This window comes from Xiphias gladius, chromosome 16, assembly GCF_016859285.1.
Source record: "Xiphias gladius isolate SHS-SW01 ecotype Sanya breed wild chromosome 16, ASM1685928v1, whole genome shotgun sequence".
In the NCBI taxonomy this organism is placed as follows: Eukaryota; Metazoa; Chordata; class Actinopteri; order Istiophoriformes; family Xiphiidae; genus Xiphias; species Xiphias gladius.
The window spans coordinates 12,733,453-12,751,443 of NC_053415.1; the positions used below are offsets into that span (position 1 = coordinate 12,733,453).

Consider the following 17,991-nt stretch of genomic DNA (forward strand, 5'->3'; position numbering starts at 1 on the left):
AGGGGAATACTTTCAAACACAGCCCCTCCTATCGACACTAAAGCTTGAAGCTGTTGTCTGGAGTGTGCAGGGAGAAAGTCACGCTCTGTCTGAAAGGAAAAAGTGCTCTAAATCCATTTCAAAGACGAGGGCAGACAGTGACGGAAAAAAAGTAATGAATATTTTACAGGCAGGGAGTGTGGAGCTGCACTCCAGGTGACACTCTCGCGTTTATAGAGTTTATCAGGAAACCTATCAGCCATCAAGGACGGCCAAGGGAAAGCCATGAGTCTGATTGTTTATCAGCAGCCTGCTGGTGGGCTTCCCTGTTACCTGCACAGCACCTGCATCAGGCCAATTACAGGGGCATTATGCTGTAAATTGGACATTTTGAATGCCCCTGTTGAAATGCAGTGCTGCTTTTGAAAACTGGCTCTAAACGTACCGGATTAGAGACGGGCCATAAGAGGAAGCTGTATACCTGCAATATGGCGCTGGTCCCCTGTAGGGAGTTGATGTGGATTTCTATGATGTGGACTGTCAAATTATAAATTACATTAACTCCTTAACCTCCATGTTTTCTCCATACATTTTCCCACAAGTGGCTTTAAGTAAAAACAAACAAACAAACAAACAACCAAAGAAACAACTCATTCCAGTCCATCTAAAAGAATCACACTTTGTGTATATATTTGAAACCAGTTTCTTGTATCTTTAAAATTTTCTGATAACAAAAAGCATGTATTTTTTTCCATTTATGTGTTATTTTTGGCACTTACAGATGCACAAATGTATTTAAAAACATACAAATCACTTTTAATACAGGCTATGATATTTTAATTTTTTTTTTCTCAAATTGCACTGCTTTACACACAGGCTAATCTAACTGCCTAATAAATGGCGCTTACCCATAACACAATTACTCAGCACGGTAGTCACAAATCACTGTCACTGGCTCGAGGTATTTGCGGCATGGTTGTGTGCACCACTTGGCCAAATGAGCCGAAACAGGAAAACACAACATTACTTGCTACCCGCATACAACACTGTACCATACTGTTACATACTCTGGTCTCTAAAAACCCAAAAAGCTTTTAAGAAAATCCTTAGAAAATTAATTATTAGTATTAATCCTTTTGACTCAATAAAACTGTTAAAAACAAAAAGTTTGAAGAATGGAAAGTGCTTAGGTACTTTATTGAATAAATTATTGAATCAGACAAGGTGAAATATGGTCTCTAAAGACCCAAAGTGTAGGTGTTAAGGTTAAGGTTGAGGACATATATTTGGGAGACAAGTCTGCGAAAGACACTAATCCCAAATCCTCCTAATGCTTCTCCCCTTACTCAGGTGAAGCAGTGCTGGCGCTCCACGCTTTCAGTTTGCCTCTTAAAATCTCCTATGAGTTTTTGGGTTGGTCGTCAAATAACTGGCCTCTGGAGAGAAAAGGTATTTGTATGAAATTAAAAGGAAACCTCCTTTGATGGGTAGCATGTTTGTACGCACATTAAAGGGAAAAAAAAAGTGGAACGGACAACATCTCTCTGCAGCTTGTGTGACTCGCGCTTTGCCAGCCCCGCTTGTGAAGCAGTCCTTGAACAAGGGCGTTTTTTGATTCGGTGCGTGTGTCTGGTCGCCTGTGTGCGTTTGTGAGCTCTACATTGCTCAAGGTGCCTGCCAACTGAATGACTTTGCTGCGAGGTGTTAACAGTAATAGCGATTTATCTCTTCATGAAATCTGTCTGTAGCTTCTGAAAAAATGGAAATTCTTTCAAAATGTCAAAGTAGGCGCAACCATGTGTGCCTGCCTACACTCACTCACACACACACACACACACACACACACACACACACACACACAAACACACTCTCACACACACACACACACACACACACACACACACACACACACACACACACACACACACACACACACACACACACACACACACAGATTGTCCATCCTCAGACTTTACATGTGCTTGCATCATCATCATCCTTCCATCCAATTGAGCTTCCTTTCCTGTTCCTGTCGCTGCACTCCCTCAGTGCACTCTCTCCCATTTTTTCTCCTCTCCTCTCCTCTCTTCTCTTCTCTTCTCCCACTCCGTGCTGTCATCCAGGCTCTCCAGCAGTCAGCTGCACACTCCTCCTCTTCATTGCTAACCAGAGTAGGTGATGTACGTTTATATAAACTGATTAGCATTTCATCCCCGGCCTTGCTTTTCTCTTTGCACTAGCGGAGTACAAAGAATCGATAGACACAATGCAGGGGGGAAAGAGAAGCGTTGAGAAATCAATCTGGGCTCCAAGTCAAGGTGAGAGTGGCGCTTGCATGGTCTCGTATAACATAAGCTACCAGACAAAATGTGGTGAAGACTGTCTGGGACAAAAGGCCCAGAAGACATGACAGGTCTCTCCCACTGTCATTGGTGTGGATCAATAAGAGGAAACACGAGTGTAAAAAGATGGAGAAGTGTAACTCCAGCCGATATTTTACTTCTTATTTTATTTCTTTTTTTAGTATTGTATGCAATACTAATATTGAGGCACGGGTCATCTTTTAATGGACTCCAATCCTAACTCTTCCAATGCAAGCTGCCCACTTTTTTGGTTTTGGTTTTCTCTTTGAAGTAATTTCTCTATGCTAGTGAGTAACGGTTACAAAGGAGGGCATGTAAGAAGCAAAAACAAGGAACATTCCTCAAGACATTTCAGGGGGGAGACAAACAACCACAGCTAAAGTAATGACACAATTTTAGTGCAGCTCTCACTTTTCTTTGCTCTTCCACCAAATCTCTGGAGAGTATTAGTCATCTCTTTCAGGTGGAGGAAAATTTGAATACATTTCAAAGAAGATCTGAACTTTCTTTTGCAGAAAATGTTAACACATTTCAAACAAAGGGAGGAAAAGAGAGTTTCATTAAGATTTATTCAAATGAAAATAATATAACAATAAGAACATAAGACATGTTTTAAACTGCATTTGGGGAGGGTCTGTGTTCAGGGTAATGGCAAGGGCTGTTATTTGAATTTGAACAAATACAGGATTTGTGCTCTTTGAACACTCTGAATCACAAATTTGTTAAATTGATTTTTGACATGAGAAACTTCTGAAAATGAACGCAGTCATGCAAAATTTCTTCTTTTTTTTTTTCACATCTAGTGTTTGTAGCATTGCAGCAATACATATCTGTGAACATTTTAGTGACTTTTGCTGATAACCCTCTGGGAAATAACTCTTTAAACATTGAAAGAAAAGCAAAAAAAAAAAAAGGACCCAGCCCAGCTTCATTTTACTAACTGACTGATGATGGGCTATCTCTCTAATTTCATATTTGAGTGTATTACTTATAGTATTATGTCCATCACAACATCAAAAAAACGATTCAGCATCCTATTCGATACCTACTGTAATCTTCTTTTAGAGGTTCATGAATTTTCCTTCCCCGTAGCAAGAAATAACGGTGACATAAGCTCTAACCTAGTCTGAACACCTTTCCCAGAATCCCCTTTTCAGCCAGCATCACAAGACATTTCACTCTCAAGCCCAGGAAGCAAATAAAAATGCAGTTTATTATTGTATAAGTTTATATGTATATATTAGATAAAATCCCTCTTCACTCGGTGTCCTACTAGTCTCTGCTGTGACAATGTGACTCCTTCTGTTGTCACTGTAGCTGTGCCAGAGACACGTCCATGCTATTTAATTTCTTGGCTGCTAATAGAGGTCAGTACAAGTCATGTTTTGCTTATCGCCCCATTCAACCTTGAACAGCGCTACAGTTCAAGTCAGCTTGACCAGAAAAAAGGTGGTCAGAACAATGTGTGAACTAAATGGTTTTAAGAGGTACAAGAGTATCCTTGGTCCTCACTGGCAGGTACATTATAGGAATGTGCTTGTGTGTAATCTTTGATTGTCGAACACTGACCTACCTAACTACTGCTTGTGTTGGTGTCAGTAAAGTGCAGACAAACTGTGGGCTGGCAATTTTTTGATTCTTCATTTTTTAATTAACGTGATAAAATCAGGGTCGTCCCCGCCCGCAGCTCGGAGCTTAGTAATTAACGGGTTAAAAGGCTGATGTGCTTTAGGCCCACGAGAGGTAGCCGGCCTCCTGGTTATTACGCTGAAGAGTCAGAATTACTAACGTGTGGGTGGGGCCACTGAACAAGAACACACAGAACAAGAAATGGCACGCTTATCTGCCACTTAAATGCTGAATTAGAATAAAATCCGACTGCCAGAACACTAAGAATTACTTCACTGCTTATTATCATCATCATATAACCTACTTATACCACCTATGTTTATACATAATTTAGCTCCAGTAATACATGCCTAAAAAGAAATTTCAGAAAAATGTCTCACTTTTTCTACTTTCCTCAGAAGGAAGCACAACTACCATATATTCTTTTGTATTTTCAGATTTCTCACTGTATGATTACCAGGTCCACCATGCATGTGCTTGATACTCTTGTGCTTCCTTTTCTTCTTTACTGTAATAAGTTCTAGGAATTCATTCCATGCAGGGGAAGTGGTCAGAGCAGAGGCTATGTGTGAATGCAGACGTGCAGTCCTCGGCCACCTGCAGGAAAAATAAATTCAACTCAGAGCAACCCGGAAGCCCTGCTGAAGCCTTGGAGAGGGGGATTTGTTTTCTACTGGTCCACGTAAAATAAATCCTTGAGTGTTATTCTCATTAAACGCGTCGCTCCCTCTCAGCTGGTGTCCAGGTCGATGCCATGTCACTTACACAGTTGTTTCGATCTTTTCAATGATCTCTATCATAGACTTGGAGGGAGAGAGCACAGAACAGTCGTCTTGATCCCAGAGGCTGCCGGGGCTGGAGTTTCCATCTGTGCTCAACTCGTCGTCCTCCTCTTCCTCGCTCTCCTCCTCGCAGGACTCCAGGTAGTGCAGGCCCAGCGCGTTGATGCCGGAGTCCTCGGAGCTGGATGGAGAGGAGCAGTGGTCCATTTTGGGGCCTTTTATCTTATCCAAAGGGGAGGGGTGTTTGTGTTCACTGTACACCTGCTGGACTAGCTGCACAGGCGCAGGTGCAGCTGTGTGTTGGGTGGGCAGCGTGGGCTTGACTGGTTGCCGAGGCTGAGCAGGATTTTGGGGCATCTGAGGTGTAGCTGGAGCAGGTGGAGGAGGGGTGGGAGGATGAGGCGGTTCTGGTAAGGGAGGGGGGGGGCGCTGCACGTAGCACATCTTCCCACTGATGCGTTTGACAATGTAGTCGTCCACAAACAGGTCCGCGATGACGCAGTATTTGGGCGACTCCAAGTGAGGCGGGGACTGGAAGCAGGGGGCAAGCTTCAGGAAACGCTCAGCCAGAGAGACGGACAGGTCAATGGTGTTACTGTACTCTGAGCCGACAGGTGGCACGGTTGTGCTAGGCAGGTGGCACACATTGGTCATGGGTTGGTACACGTATTTGCCTAAAGGAGGGGGGGGGAGAAAAAAAACAGAAAATACTTTTCATCGTTTGGATTTTACTTCATGACAAAACACTAGGCTGTAGACAATCACAGATCATAGTTTTTGATTTGAAAGCTGCTGTACTCAATATTGTTATATTGCCAATGGAAAGAGCCGCATATTACCCTCAGGAGTTGGTGGAGAACAACACAGGGTTAAAAGGAGAGAGAATATTAGACTTATTGCATTCATCAGGTGGAGAGAAACACGATTCTTAATGAATGTTAACACTGCCCCCCATTTACTCCAGTGTTTGCAAATATGTTCACCATATTAACTTAAAAGGTGACAAAATTTCAGTGTTGTGTGTTTTTCTTTGAGCATTTACATATCAAAATCCCTCCCTTTTCTTCTCCTGTAGTGTATTTGATGAAAAATCACAGAGCGTTTTGTGCTGCAAAAGGCAAAAGTACCTCTCTTGCCACTGCCATCTGAGGTGGCGCTGCTACCAGAGTGAAACATAATTTCCAGGACACCCGGAGCAGTCCATCAATCATTTTTGACCCTTAAAAACTGATGCAAGACTCCATTCAAAAAGGATGACGTGGCATATGGAAGTAGGGCCATACAACAACGTTTACAGCTCAGAAATCATTCTGTGGTGCTGATTTACATCTGGATTAATAACACAGTGGATTAGAATGATGTACTGTTTAGTGTCACATTAAACCTCAAATAAATACATTTGTTGTGAAGAAAGCCTGTATTCAAATAAAAATTTGCAGCGCCTTCCATGTGAGTTATGTCTCCCATTTTGGCGACCGATGTACTGATGGTGTGCAAAATGACTGCTCCCAAATGTTACTCATTGTTTGCAGCCCACTGCCTCCAACTCCAAGCTGCGCTGTCTGAATAGTGTAGCTCAGATGTGTGTTTAACTGGCTCCCTGGAGAGGGAGAAACTAAAGAAAATGACAGTCCTATGCATCGCTTCCTCTCACTCTGTGTCCTTGTCTTTTGTTTCACTGGCTGGGGGACCCATTCAATCAAACTCTTTTCCCAGGTTCCAGTGAAAAAAATCAAAGTACTTCAAAGTAGGGAAGTGGCTCTGTTGTACATTGCTGAATGGACAAAGAGAGTTTGTAATGCTGATGAGATTTTTTTTTTCAGCACACAAAAGACATCTATTTGAACTTATTCAGTGACACAGTGCTGGAATAGTTTTAACAAAATCCACTGCGACTACTTCATTATTGAATCCACAAAAATTATTATCCCCCAGTGTGAAGAGATCAAAAGAGGCTGTGACTGAAGCTTGATTTCCGTATACCTTGTAAACATTGTTAACACAAAAAACAGGAGCTAATGTTGGGACAGACAAAAGGGGGAATAGCAGCCATTCTCTGTTTGATGAGAGAAACTCAATGGTCCATGTTCAGACTGAGACGAGCCTATTCAGGCAGACGAGATAGTGGCAACAGATGAGATCTAAAGCTGTAAAGGGCAATGTGTTGACATTTAGTTTTTAGTATTACATCAAAGTGCATTCATCCATCTGGAGTTTCAAATACCAAGAACAATACTAGGGCTCAGACAGATGCATAGACAGGCAACAAGACAGGCAGGCATATGGCGCTAACAACATACTAACACCGGTTGTCCTCAACAGCCTTGCAGAGACTCTCTGTAGATTTAAAAGGTATCTGCAGAATGTAGAATTAGTTTGCGCTCAGTACGAAATATCACTGTTTCTCTGAGCCCCAGAGGATAGTGCGTTATGTGTGAGATTAATCTCACTCAGGCTGGCAAAAGGAAGAGATGAGAATCTTCATGTGAAGCAAAACACAACTTTCTGTTTTCTAATACCTGGACTGGATGCTCTAAGATACTCCGTCCCTCTGGGCATTCCATTTATATGAATTACGGTTAACGAAATATTAGGAACACCTCTCAGTATAACCCAGAACAGTTCAACAGCACCACAAATCACAGCCTCCAAAACGACCATTAAAATAAATCAACACCTCAGATTCAGTAAAAAAAATGTTAATACATTATAATCCTCATGAAGGGAAGATGTATTGCAGGCCTGTTGTATTATACTGCATTAGCTTTATCTAGGTGTACTTAATAAACTGGCAAGTGAGTGTAGATTAATTTAATCAATTTGTGTCATAGCAACCTGCTTCCTGAACCTGAGAATCAGTGCTTTTACTGAAGAACCTGACTTAAAACTTTAAATGACTGTAAAATGTATTTATTTCAACATTGGAGTAAGTAAAATCACTGGCAAATGCATTTTTGCCTCAGCAAGTAAAATATTTGAAACAGTTTTACATTGGTTTAAGCCATTTTCTCACTAATACATGGCTGTTAAAGGAAACAGAAAATACGGCCGAATAACGTTAGACAACACATGGTGTAACATTACGTTACCATAACAGAAGCAGTTCATAAATTGTCATGCCATCTGTTAATAATTTTAATACATCATGTTTGGGGGGGGATAAAAGTTAAAAGTAAACAAAATGGCGCCGTCTTGCTGTTGCTGCATCTTAAACAAAGCCCCCTGGGATGCTTTTGCTTCAAGTGAAGGTGCATAGCAGTTGTACTGCTGTGATAAGCCATTTCCAATTTGCAGAGCTTGGGTCTCTGTCTAAAATAGTCCCACACTATAGATGATCCCATGTGAGGTTTTGTAGCCACAGTTTGTTTTCCAGGGAATCCATGCTTTGACCGGGCGTAGCTAATCGATGACGTTGGCTGCATGAATGAGTCACCCCAGCCCTTACCGACTGTTGTTTAATGTTCCTCTTTTTATGTTTCCTGAGAACTGCTAATTCAAAAAACTTCACAGTCGACACCGCACTTCCTTGGGTCCTCAAAAATACACGTGAGGTTTGGAGTTGATCGGAGGAGTGGAGAAAATCGAAGGACAGACAGACAGACATTGATTTCTCCATTTATTATTAAGGTTACAAATGCAGCTCTGTTACAAATAGTAGTATTACTGCATACTATATACTTACATAATATTTCACATACTTTGACTATGATCCTTTAAAGGTTACCTGTGGAGGTTTTGACCACTAGTGGAGCTATGGTGCTACGTTTTCACAACTGGGTCCCTGTTTGGTTTGTACCTTGCTCATGCACAAGCATGCAGGTGACACCATTTACATTCTCTCCTCTATCAACAGCTGGGAGCGGTAACGTCAGAGAACTGTAGCAATGCACCAAGAAAGACAGAGAGGGAGACTGCAAGCCAGTAAACATGGAGATAAAGGATGCAGGATTTAAAATACATTAAAAATTGTCTTTGCAAATGTTTTATGACAAGGGAAATACGTTCAATGTTTAGACCTCAAGGACGGACAATGGGTTTTGGTGAGTATCACTGAATTCACACATAACATTTGTTTGTTTACATAAAACTCTACAGGGGACTTTTAATTTAAAATTCTTGTATCAAAATGTTGGCTTCTGCAAATGTCTCATACTGCATATATATATAGATATATATATCAGCCAGGACTAACAATGTACAACTTAAATGGACTCAGTGAATGACATGACAAAAATCTCAACAGAGCACGACGGAGAACTGAATACTATACTGTTCAGGTTGTTCACCAAGCACTGAAACCAACAGCAACTGACAGCCAGTGAACACTGTCTGCGCAGCTTTATTGATATTCAGTTGTACTCTACCCTTCTGCGTTGCCCAGTGCTGAAGCCGTCGCATGACAATGTCAGTTGTAAGGCGGTCGTTGGTCGCTCGCCCTCTGCCCTGTGTGTGAGCTGGGTATGTGTGTTTGTATTTCTATACTAACAAGGCCCAGACAAAGAAAGAAAAAAATAGAAAAATTCACCATGCTAAAGACATTTAGCCAATTCTCAGTTCTTCGTCTAGGGTTAGGAAGATTTCCATTGAAGGACAATGCTGAAAAAATTCTATATTTTTCTTTTTGTCAACATATCCCAGAAAGGGCGTGGTCCCGTCTGTACCACTCAGACCCTAGCCCATTATTTCTAACTGAAAAACCAGGTTTACAGCACAAGGAAGGTGTGTGTGTGTGTGTGTGTGTGTGTGTGTGTGTGTGTGTGTGTGTGTGTGTGTGTGTGGGGGGATTGTATCTACATAAACTATAGTGTGTGTGTTCATGGTATGAGAAGCATGACATGTCACCCAGTCCAAACAGTGGGGCTCATTGCTATACTTAATGGTTTTTGGACAACATTAAACAACAGAGTAATCTTTATCAGGAAATGTCCACACAGACAAAAGTTGGTTGTGGGTTTTTGGTCTTCCTGAAGGATTTGTTGACAATAAGAAAAAATGAGTATCACCAGATTATCCCTTAATAGTGAGGGTTAAAAAAAACAAATCCACCTTAAAATGGTAAAATAACAGCTACTGGTGATGTATCTGACATTTCTCTTCCTTTTTGTTGTTTTGCATTGTATTTCTTGTTCCTCGAGATAACTGGCAGCAAGATGTCACAAGACATTTCTAGCCCTGTCACAATGATAATTGATGGAATAACACTTAGCCGTCTGAAGCAGCAACAGTAAATGTAAGTCAGTGCTACAGAATCGCACACTAGGAGCTCCTCTGTAGACCTACCACTTTACACCTATAATCATTCAGAGACAAATCAACAGCACAGGAAACACAGACACAATGTTTTCAAATGACTGCAGCCTCAATAGACCAGAACAATAACAGCCACAGGACATGTTGCACTTTGACTAAGGAGAATGACTCCTACTTTTTTCTTCACTGGAAAGGCTTTCATTATGTTACCATTAAATGCTACTAAAGTAACAAGTTCACGGAGACGTGTGGGAGATCACTAACTAAAGGCAATGTAAATGAGGCTGTTGGATACTTCAAAAAGGAAATAACAGCTCTTCACAACAAAAATGTAATTATGAATGCGTGTTTTCTGCAGTTAAAAGCCGTGAAGGTGACTCTCTCCGCTACTTTACAGTTAGGGAAACGAACTCTGCTCGTGGAAATGCAAAGAAGGGTGCCTAGAGATAAGAGAACATCGCAAAATATCTACAATATATATAAGGGAGACTTGGGATTAATTATTTTAGGCAGTGTAAGAATCATGGGCCTTCATCAAAGAGTTGGGATATAGAGATAGAGAATGTTATATACAGTCAAAAGATGTTTTTAAGACATTTATTGTGAAAATCAAGAGTGCAAGAGGTTAATGAGAAAGCGGGAGAACAGCCAACTCATTCCTAGGAAGTTACAGATTGCTCTCTGGAGGAGGAATGAGGAGCCCCGGCTCCTCTGCTAAAACCCCTCTCCATCTTGCAGGTCTCCTCTGCTCTCTCCTGGGCCTGTGGCGGGCCAGCAACTGCACAGTCTGGTTTAATACTGGGGATAGTCTCTCTGAATAATGCAGGATGTAGACCATCAGTCTTTCACTCTCTCTCAGAGAGTTTCAACATCCCTCTGTTCAAATTTCAGCTCGGCTTCTCACCGTTCAGACTGCAACTGGAAGGAAAACACTCGGAGACAGAGGTTCGTTGTTGACAAGCTTAACGTGTAGTCAAGATGAACGAGCACCACGGCTCTCACGGATTATGTTATTTTAATATCGGCTTATATCAAAGCCTCACTACAGACTGAGTCATTAACAACCTGCTCAGTTTGATTTTCTATGTTTGAGCCAAAACCAGCAGTCTTTTTTTCCCTCTTTAACAATGTCTTTATTGACTTTTCAGACATCAGCATTGTTATGCAATATATTACACTGCAAGTCTTTACTTCAGCAAACACAACGTCCCTCAAGGGGTTTTTCAAGGTATATGTTATTCTCTCCATTGACATACATTGCGCCACATTCTTGATCCAAGCACCAATTGTTGGTGCTACAGTTTTGTTACAGTTAAAAGATATCATTCCTTTTGCCTGAAACATATTTTATACATAATCAATACATTTTTACCTTTTGGTTGTCAAATTGAAATCTGTTGGATACAAGTGTAGCAACATCATCTTGGAGTCTATTGAAATATTCACGGACAAAATGATCATGACTGATCACCTACCTCTGGAATTTCTTCATTTTGACACTCGCCCAAATACAATGTGTGACTCATTCTTGAGACTCATTACATTACATTAAATTCATTCAATTTGACAGGGGTTACATACTTTAAGTCAGCATCAACCAATTATATTGCAGTGGCTTTAAATTTGTGCTTGCTGTTTGTGTCTGAGCCTCCTCACAGGCTATGTTCCAATTATTATTTGAATTGTCCTCTTTTAAATCTGCCACCCTTGCATCAAGTTTGGATACTGAGGTTTCATTAGACCGAGATGCAAGCCAATTGTATATTAATGAATTCAAACCATTACTATTGCAATTTTTGGTAATAATTTCTTCTAAGGATGATAATGAAGGAATTACCAATGACTGGTTTTGCATAGAAGAGATAAAACTCAAAAACCAGCAGTTTTTATGTGCAGACGGTACTCTAAATGCAACATATCAGTTCACAGCAGCATGTTGGCAAAACTGGGTGAACAAAATAAATGATCTTAGCAGATTGTTATCATTCTTCATAACAGCTGCTGTACCCATTTGGCTGGAGGATACTGTCTGGTCACACATCCGCTGCCCTTTGTGTTTAAATCTGTCCAACAAAGGGGCTGCAGCTGGGGCAACAACATAAGTTTCAGGTTTCAGCGAAGGGGACGGTCTGACCCAGCATCATGTGAAACTCCTTTCCTGTTTCCTGCTTCATGCCTCCAGAGGCACAGGCTGCTCCTGACTTACAGCCAGTTTGAAATCCAGTGTTTAGTCTGCCGTCGTAGTGAAAAAATGCAAGCCTCTGGACAGATTTTCCATTGCAAACATTAAACTTAAACTCCCGTAAAGGCCTTAAAGGAAAAGGATCAGATTTCTTCGAGTGTATCCTAACACAACACTAACATGACCATGTATACTTTTAAACTGTTACTTATCACTGTAATCATCCCCCCTACCAATACTGGCTGTGAAGTGATCCCTTCCTAATGCAACTACCTTCTTGGAGATGGGGGACAAAATCCACAGGCCTCAATTAACTGTTTGACAGTAGAAAAAAAACCCTTAAATTTCATTCTGTAACTATCATACCAAATTCAAAATTCACTGTACAAGCATAACAGGCTGTGCCGCGTACTCCAGTGCTTTCACGACCTACAGTATCAGTTAACTAGCTAATGGGGTCTTTTTCACAACAGACATTTTGACTTGTCATAGTAAGAAAAGCACAGGGGTTACTAATAACACTAACAACGGCTCTGTTCTGTTCAAGTGTTCCCAGTGAGGGAGCATAAAGAATACCAGGACCCTGAAACTGAAGCAGCTAAATGGATTTCAGCCATCGTTAATTTTTTCATTTACACTGTGACATGTCAAAATGTGTTCTGTGAAAATTGTTGGTCTCTGTTAATGCATAAGAAGCTAGCGAGCTGCTCTGAACATGTAATTATGACAACAAGCCATCTGAGAAGTGAAATTTGGATTCAACACCATACACTGAAAAATAGTGGATAAAAGCTGAGGGTGATGCTACCTTTTCAAAGTGCATGACCAGAGCAACTCGCCTGCTAGCTTGTCATGGGTGAACGAAATAACAATTAGGCTACGTGGGTTTCATTTGAACTTACTACATGATAGTTGTCATTCATTTAAACTCCCTTTCTTTGAGAAGGTGACCTTTCTCTGTGCAAATATGCGTTGTAAAATTCAGCCGAGAGTTTATATGTGGCTTCAGCTGTCTGAGGAAGCAAAACCAAGTGAGCATATTACAAGGGTACAGTCTTTTTAATACCAAATTCCTCATCCACTTCGTGAGCTGCGATGAGGGGAGGATAGTAACAAAAACAGGGAATCTGATATTGCAATAGGGGAGACTTGAGAAAATCCAAACATATCCTTTAAAATATAAGAGCAAACTTGTTGAACTTTTGTTTTGGTGTTAGTCTGCTTCCATTTTTGAGAGACCAGCAGTTAAACTGGTCGAAGCGCTGCGGTTCCCAAACATAAAGGATCGATCAAAAAACATCCCCTCAGGCCTGTGCCAACACTATATCGATCCTTTAATAATAGGTGAATCAATCAATAAAGGTCAGAGCTTTATCCAATAAGCCAACATATTTCCCTTTAAAAAGATCTGCAAACTACAGCTGCGCGGTGTGACAAACGAGACTGCAGACGAACTCTGACAGACAGATCTCACTTTCTTGTGTCAATGACAGAAGTACAAGTTCCAACGTACAAAATTAGAGCTGACAAGAGTACAAACAGACTGACAAGAATGTTCAGCAGTCATTAGACTTTGTTAGATTTTGTAAACGAGTAATTCACCACTCTGCCTGGTAGCTGTAATCAGTAAGTAGAGGCAAAGGAGACAGAAAAAACATTCCAACCAGGTGGTTCCATTGCTGCTGTGAGCAAAAACTCTCGTCAGACATGACATATTGGCGGTGACACTAAACACAGCTAATTACCACTAATGAGAGGCTTGGACTGATGTTGTCACCAGCTGGGATCACTGCCTCCGCCTACATTCAATTCCAGTTTTTCCCCATTTTCTCTGCCAAAGGTATCAACAAAGTTACAGCTATAGTAAAAATTACTGGTAGGCCATCAAAGCAACATAATCTCCATTCTTTAGCCGGCAAAGATGATTTGTGACCTCTGAGTACAGAAGCCAGCATCCTGAAGCTGTTCATTTTGCAACGGCATGTAGGAAACATTAGAAGCCAGGAATTAAGTCGCAGGTAAATTACCCCATACTGCTCTAAAGGTAAGGAAAGAGAAATAATTTGTGTTTGAGAATTTATATGCTGAACCAAGTCACCTTTTGTGTTTGTTTCCCTGGAAACCTATTAAAAATGTAATTAAAAAGGCAGTCTAGCAAGGTTCCCTGTGGTGAATGCACAATTATCAGCTTCGGAACATGTTTATACTCCAGGCGACTGTCATAAGCACGTTCAAAATGAAAACTGGACGAGATAGGGGCGTAACAACATGTCAGTGTTTTGAATCCAGCGTTATTATGCATCTCTAGAAAGAAAGGTGTGAGCCGAAGAGAGCAGGCGGACATTGCATGCAGAAGCACGCTGCTATACTTTTCTCACTGGGTGTCCTGGTTCTGCCGGATTCAGCAGTCTAGGCTGGTTTACTCCCACTGTGGTGCGTGCAAGAGGAACCTGTGAATTACACTGGAAAGAGATGTGAAGGTGCGAAGCTCCATTGTGACGTGGCTTTCTTCTGTAGGATAAAAAGCCTTAATTAAATAACATGGGTACAAAGGACTCCATGTCCATTGCACAGCACCTTTTAAGTAAGAGTGATGAATATCTCAAAGCAGAAAGGAGGAGCGAGTCTAAATGTTTACAAATGATGTAACACTGAGCAGACTTTGCCCAGAATCACAAATCCCGGATGTGGCTCATAACAAACACTGGACGGAATTCATCATTTCTCTGCCACATCAGATATTTCAAATCACTTGGCTCACTCTGAACGGAGGCAGCCATCTAAATCCAATGATTACATGGCAAAGATTACCATGTGACTTCTGCAGTTGCACACTATAAGCCCCTACTGACTGGTGCGGAGTGGGTGGTGATTGTGTTTTACACTTATCTCAGGATTTCCAGGGTAGCCAGCGATGGCGGTAACTTAGGGCAACACAAAGAGATGGAGATCCTGTCAGGTTCAAGCACAGCTATTGGGATTCTGTGGTGGTGTCAAAGTGTCAGGTTGAGAATGTTCAAATGGAGAGAAAATGTCTGAGGTACACGGGGGTTGAAAATTCCCCTGACACTTCTCAAAGTGATAAGAAAATTGTCCACGTTTCAGCGGAGCTGCAGCCCTGTGCTCTACCAACGCAGTCAACTTAACAGTCAGTACAAATTATATTACTCCATAACGCAATAGAGTTCAGTTTATATCTCCAAAAATTAGGCCTGTGACCGAAGCATAGCAGCGAATTTTGTCTGGCTACTTGACATCATCCAAACATGTTTTGTTATTGTGGCCAAAAGTAGAAAACATACGTTAGATGACAATGCTGGCATTGTTCTACATTTTTCTTAATGTCAACAAATCCCATGAAAAGACCAAAACTGAGGAAGTAAGCCTTTAAATTTGGGTCACAGATGTATAGTTTCATTTTTAGAAAAAGGCTCAGTAATTTCCTAAAACAGCTGGGCACTGTATTTTTTCGGTAAATGTTACTCATTAAGGAATAAATAGCGCACTTTTGGGAACTATTTTCGGTTGTGGATTGGTACACAATTACTGCCCAAGAGAGTGTTTACAGCACCCAGGACGATGTCTGTGGGATTGAGTCAAAATAAACAAGAGTGCCCGTGCTCATCGTAAAGAAGGAATGATGTGTTTTTTATAGTTTTTGAACAATGAAGGGCTGCCGCACAGAGGAATAAGCTACATCAGGGTTTAGCTACATGGACAATGCTTTACTTGTTAGCAGTATCAGTTCATCACTGTTTTTTTTTTGTCTTTTTATGGGATATGGTGACAGTAAGAAAAATAGAGAACATCACAAGACTTTAAAAGCAGAAATGAAAATGATGATTTAAGTGTGTGATGGCAACACACACGTCATGAAGTATTTCCAATAACAGTGACGTAAAGGAAGAGTGATGGTGGATTCAGTCAGTGTTTTTTTGTGTGTGTGTGTGTGTGTGTGTGTGTGTGTGTGTGTGTGTGTGTGTGTGTGTGTGTCTGTGCGTGTGTGTCTGTGCGTGTGTGTATGTGTGTGCGCGCGCACTTTTTTTGATGTTTTGGAAAATATGAACCTGTGCTCTCATATTTAGGATGGGCACGATGTGTGTAGACTATCTTTTGAAGGACACAGTCTTGATAATGTAAAGCAGACAGATTATAACCAGGAATGCATATAGGCTATAAGTCCCATTCCTACCTGGAGACACGGGAACATCAAAAATAAAGATTAAGTGTGTTATTTTTATGTTTTCCACTCTTAAATGCCTTTAAATATTAAGTAGTAATTTAAATGTGTGGATTTACAGAAAAAATATTTTAAAATCAATATAATTACAATTATTTCTGCTTTTTACTTTTAACACATCATTAAGACTGACACCGAAAAATGCACAATATGAATATTGGAGCACTGTATTGATTCAAATTTTCGAGACCTGCCCTAAAGTTAATGTACAGTATATACTGATGGTCTGGGCTGCATATCAACATTTAGCACAGTCTACAAAACAAGTAAAAACAAAACCAGATAAATTGTGCCAAATCCACGAACCATGATCTGAAACATTCATATCCCTGCTCATGAATTTTTCAGCCTCCATTGTTTAGACCACATAAACTATTCATATAAGGGCGTCTTATTTGAAGGGTTGATTCTGATTAAGAATATATCTTACTGTGAAGTTTGACCTCGATATCATTGCAATGAAGACAAACAAGACTGTAAAATGTATTTTGAAGTTTTAGGGGAAAACGAAGTAACACCACTGGGGCAGCAGATGTTCCCTCTGAGGAGATAGCCAGCCTTTACATAACCTATCATAATGACTCACATTATACCTTTTTCAATAGCTTATCAATATCTGCAACATTTTTCCTTTTTTGTAGTCGATGAGCAGTATCAGTATGGTCTTATAGTGAACTGATGCTTTTACATTCCTAACATGAACTAGAGTACCAAATACACAGCATGTTTGGCCATTACAGTGACAGTGATTTAGATTTCTGGTTAAACAAGAGAGCCATTAAACCATGTAAAACAAACTTACAGTGACACCAGCCCAAGTGGCAGCACCAGTGCAGCTTGAAGCACTTCCCGTGGCTGTGCGTAGCGCAGATGGAGAGTCCATCACAAGGCAGGAAGTCTGGTCTCCCTGCGCAGCTCTTGGCCAAAGCCTGCGCCTCGTCCAACTTCTCACTCTTCGGACACTTCTGTGCTCCCGAGGCGGCCATGCCAACATTTCCCGGATCAAAAGAATAAAAAAGAAAAAGAAAAAGAAAAAAAAAAAAAAAGGAAAAACCGCACAAGAAGCACAAAACTCACGCAGCCTCGTCCCGGTAAACTACAACATAACCGTGAGGGACCGAGCCGACGTTTAACGGTCCACGCAACCCAGGAAGCGAACAGGGGGACGCGAAAGACGGTGCCGGATCTCTGAATCCAGAGCAGCTGGGTTAGTGCTCATACGAAGAAAGCGAGGTGCAGTGTCATATTCAGAGCCTCCCGTGGTCGTGATCCACACATCTCTCCATCCTCCGCTCGCGTCGGGGAAGCTCCTCTGTGCGCCGGTGACGCGCGTACGGAACAACGGCGCGCATCTGAACTTCATCACACAACGGGAGGAGTCCGCTAACACAAAGCCAGCTGCTCTGCGCACTTCAAACACACACCCAGGCTTTCATCTGTCCCTCTACGAATTTCAAAACACCAGGGTCTGGATCCAAAATGAATGCATCCTCCGACTGACCCGCACGTATTCGCTCATGGGCTAGTATTTTCGGATTATGTGGAAACTTGTAACATCTTGGGAAT

The 17,991-nt window shown here is 41.3% G+C and overlaps 1 protein-coding gene across 1 annotated transcript; it reads right to left on the reverse strand.

The window, feature by feature from the left end:
- Window positions 1-2,708: 2,708 nt before the first annotated feature.
- Window positions 2,709-17,730, reverse strand: zgc:162707 (UPF0524 protein C3orf70 homolog B). The gene is made up of 2 exons (XM_040149412.1): window positions 17,228-17,730; window positions 2,709-5,427 (listed from the first exon to the last, which is right to left on the reverse strand). The coding sequence occupies exons 1-2, from the start codon at window positions 17,409-17,411 to the stop codon at window positions 4,733-4,735; spliced, it is 879 nt and encodes a 292-aa protein (XP_040005346.1). The 5' UTR covers window positions 17,412-17,730; the 3' UTR covers window positions 2,709-4,732.
- Window positions 17,731-17,991: the final 261 nt, after the last annotated feature.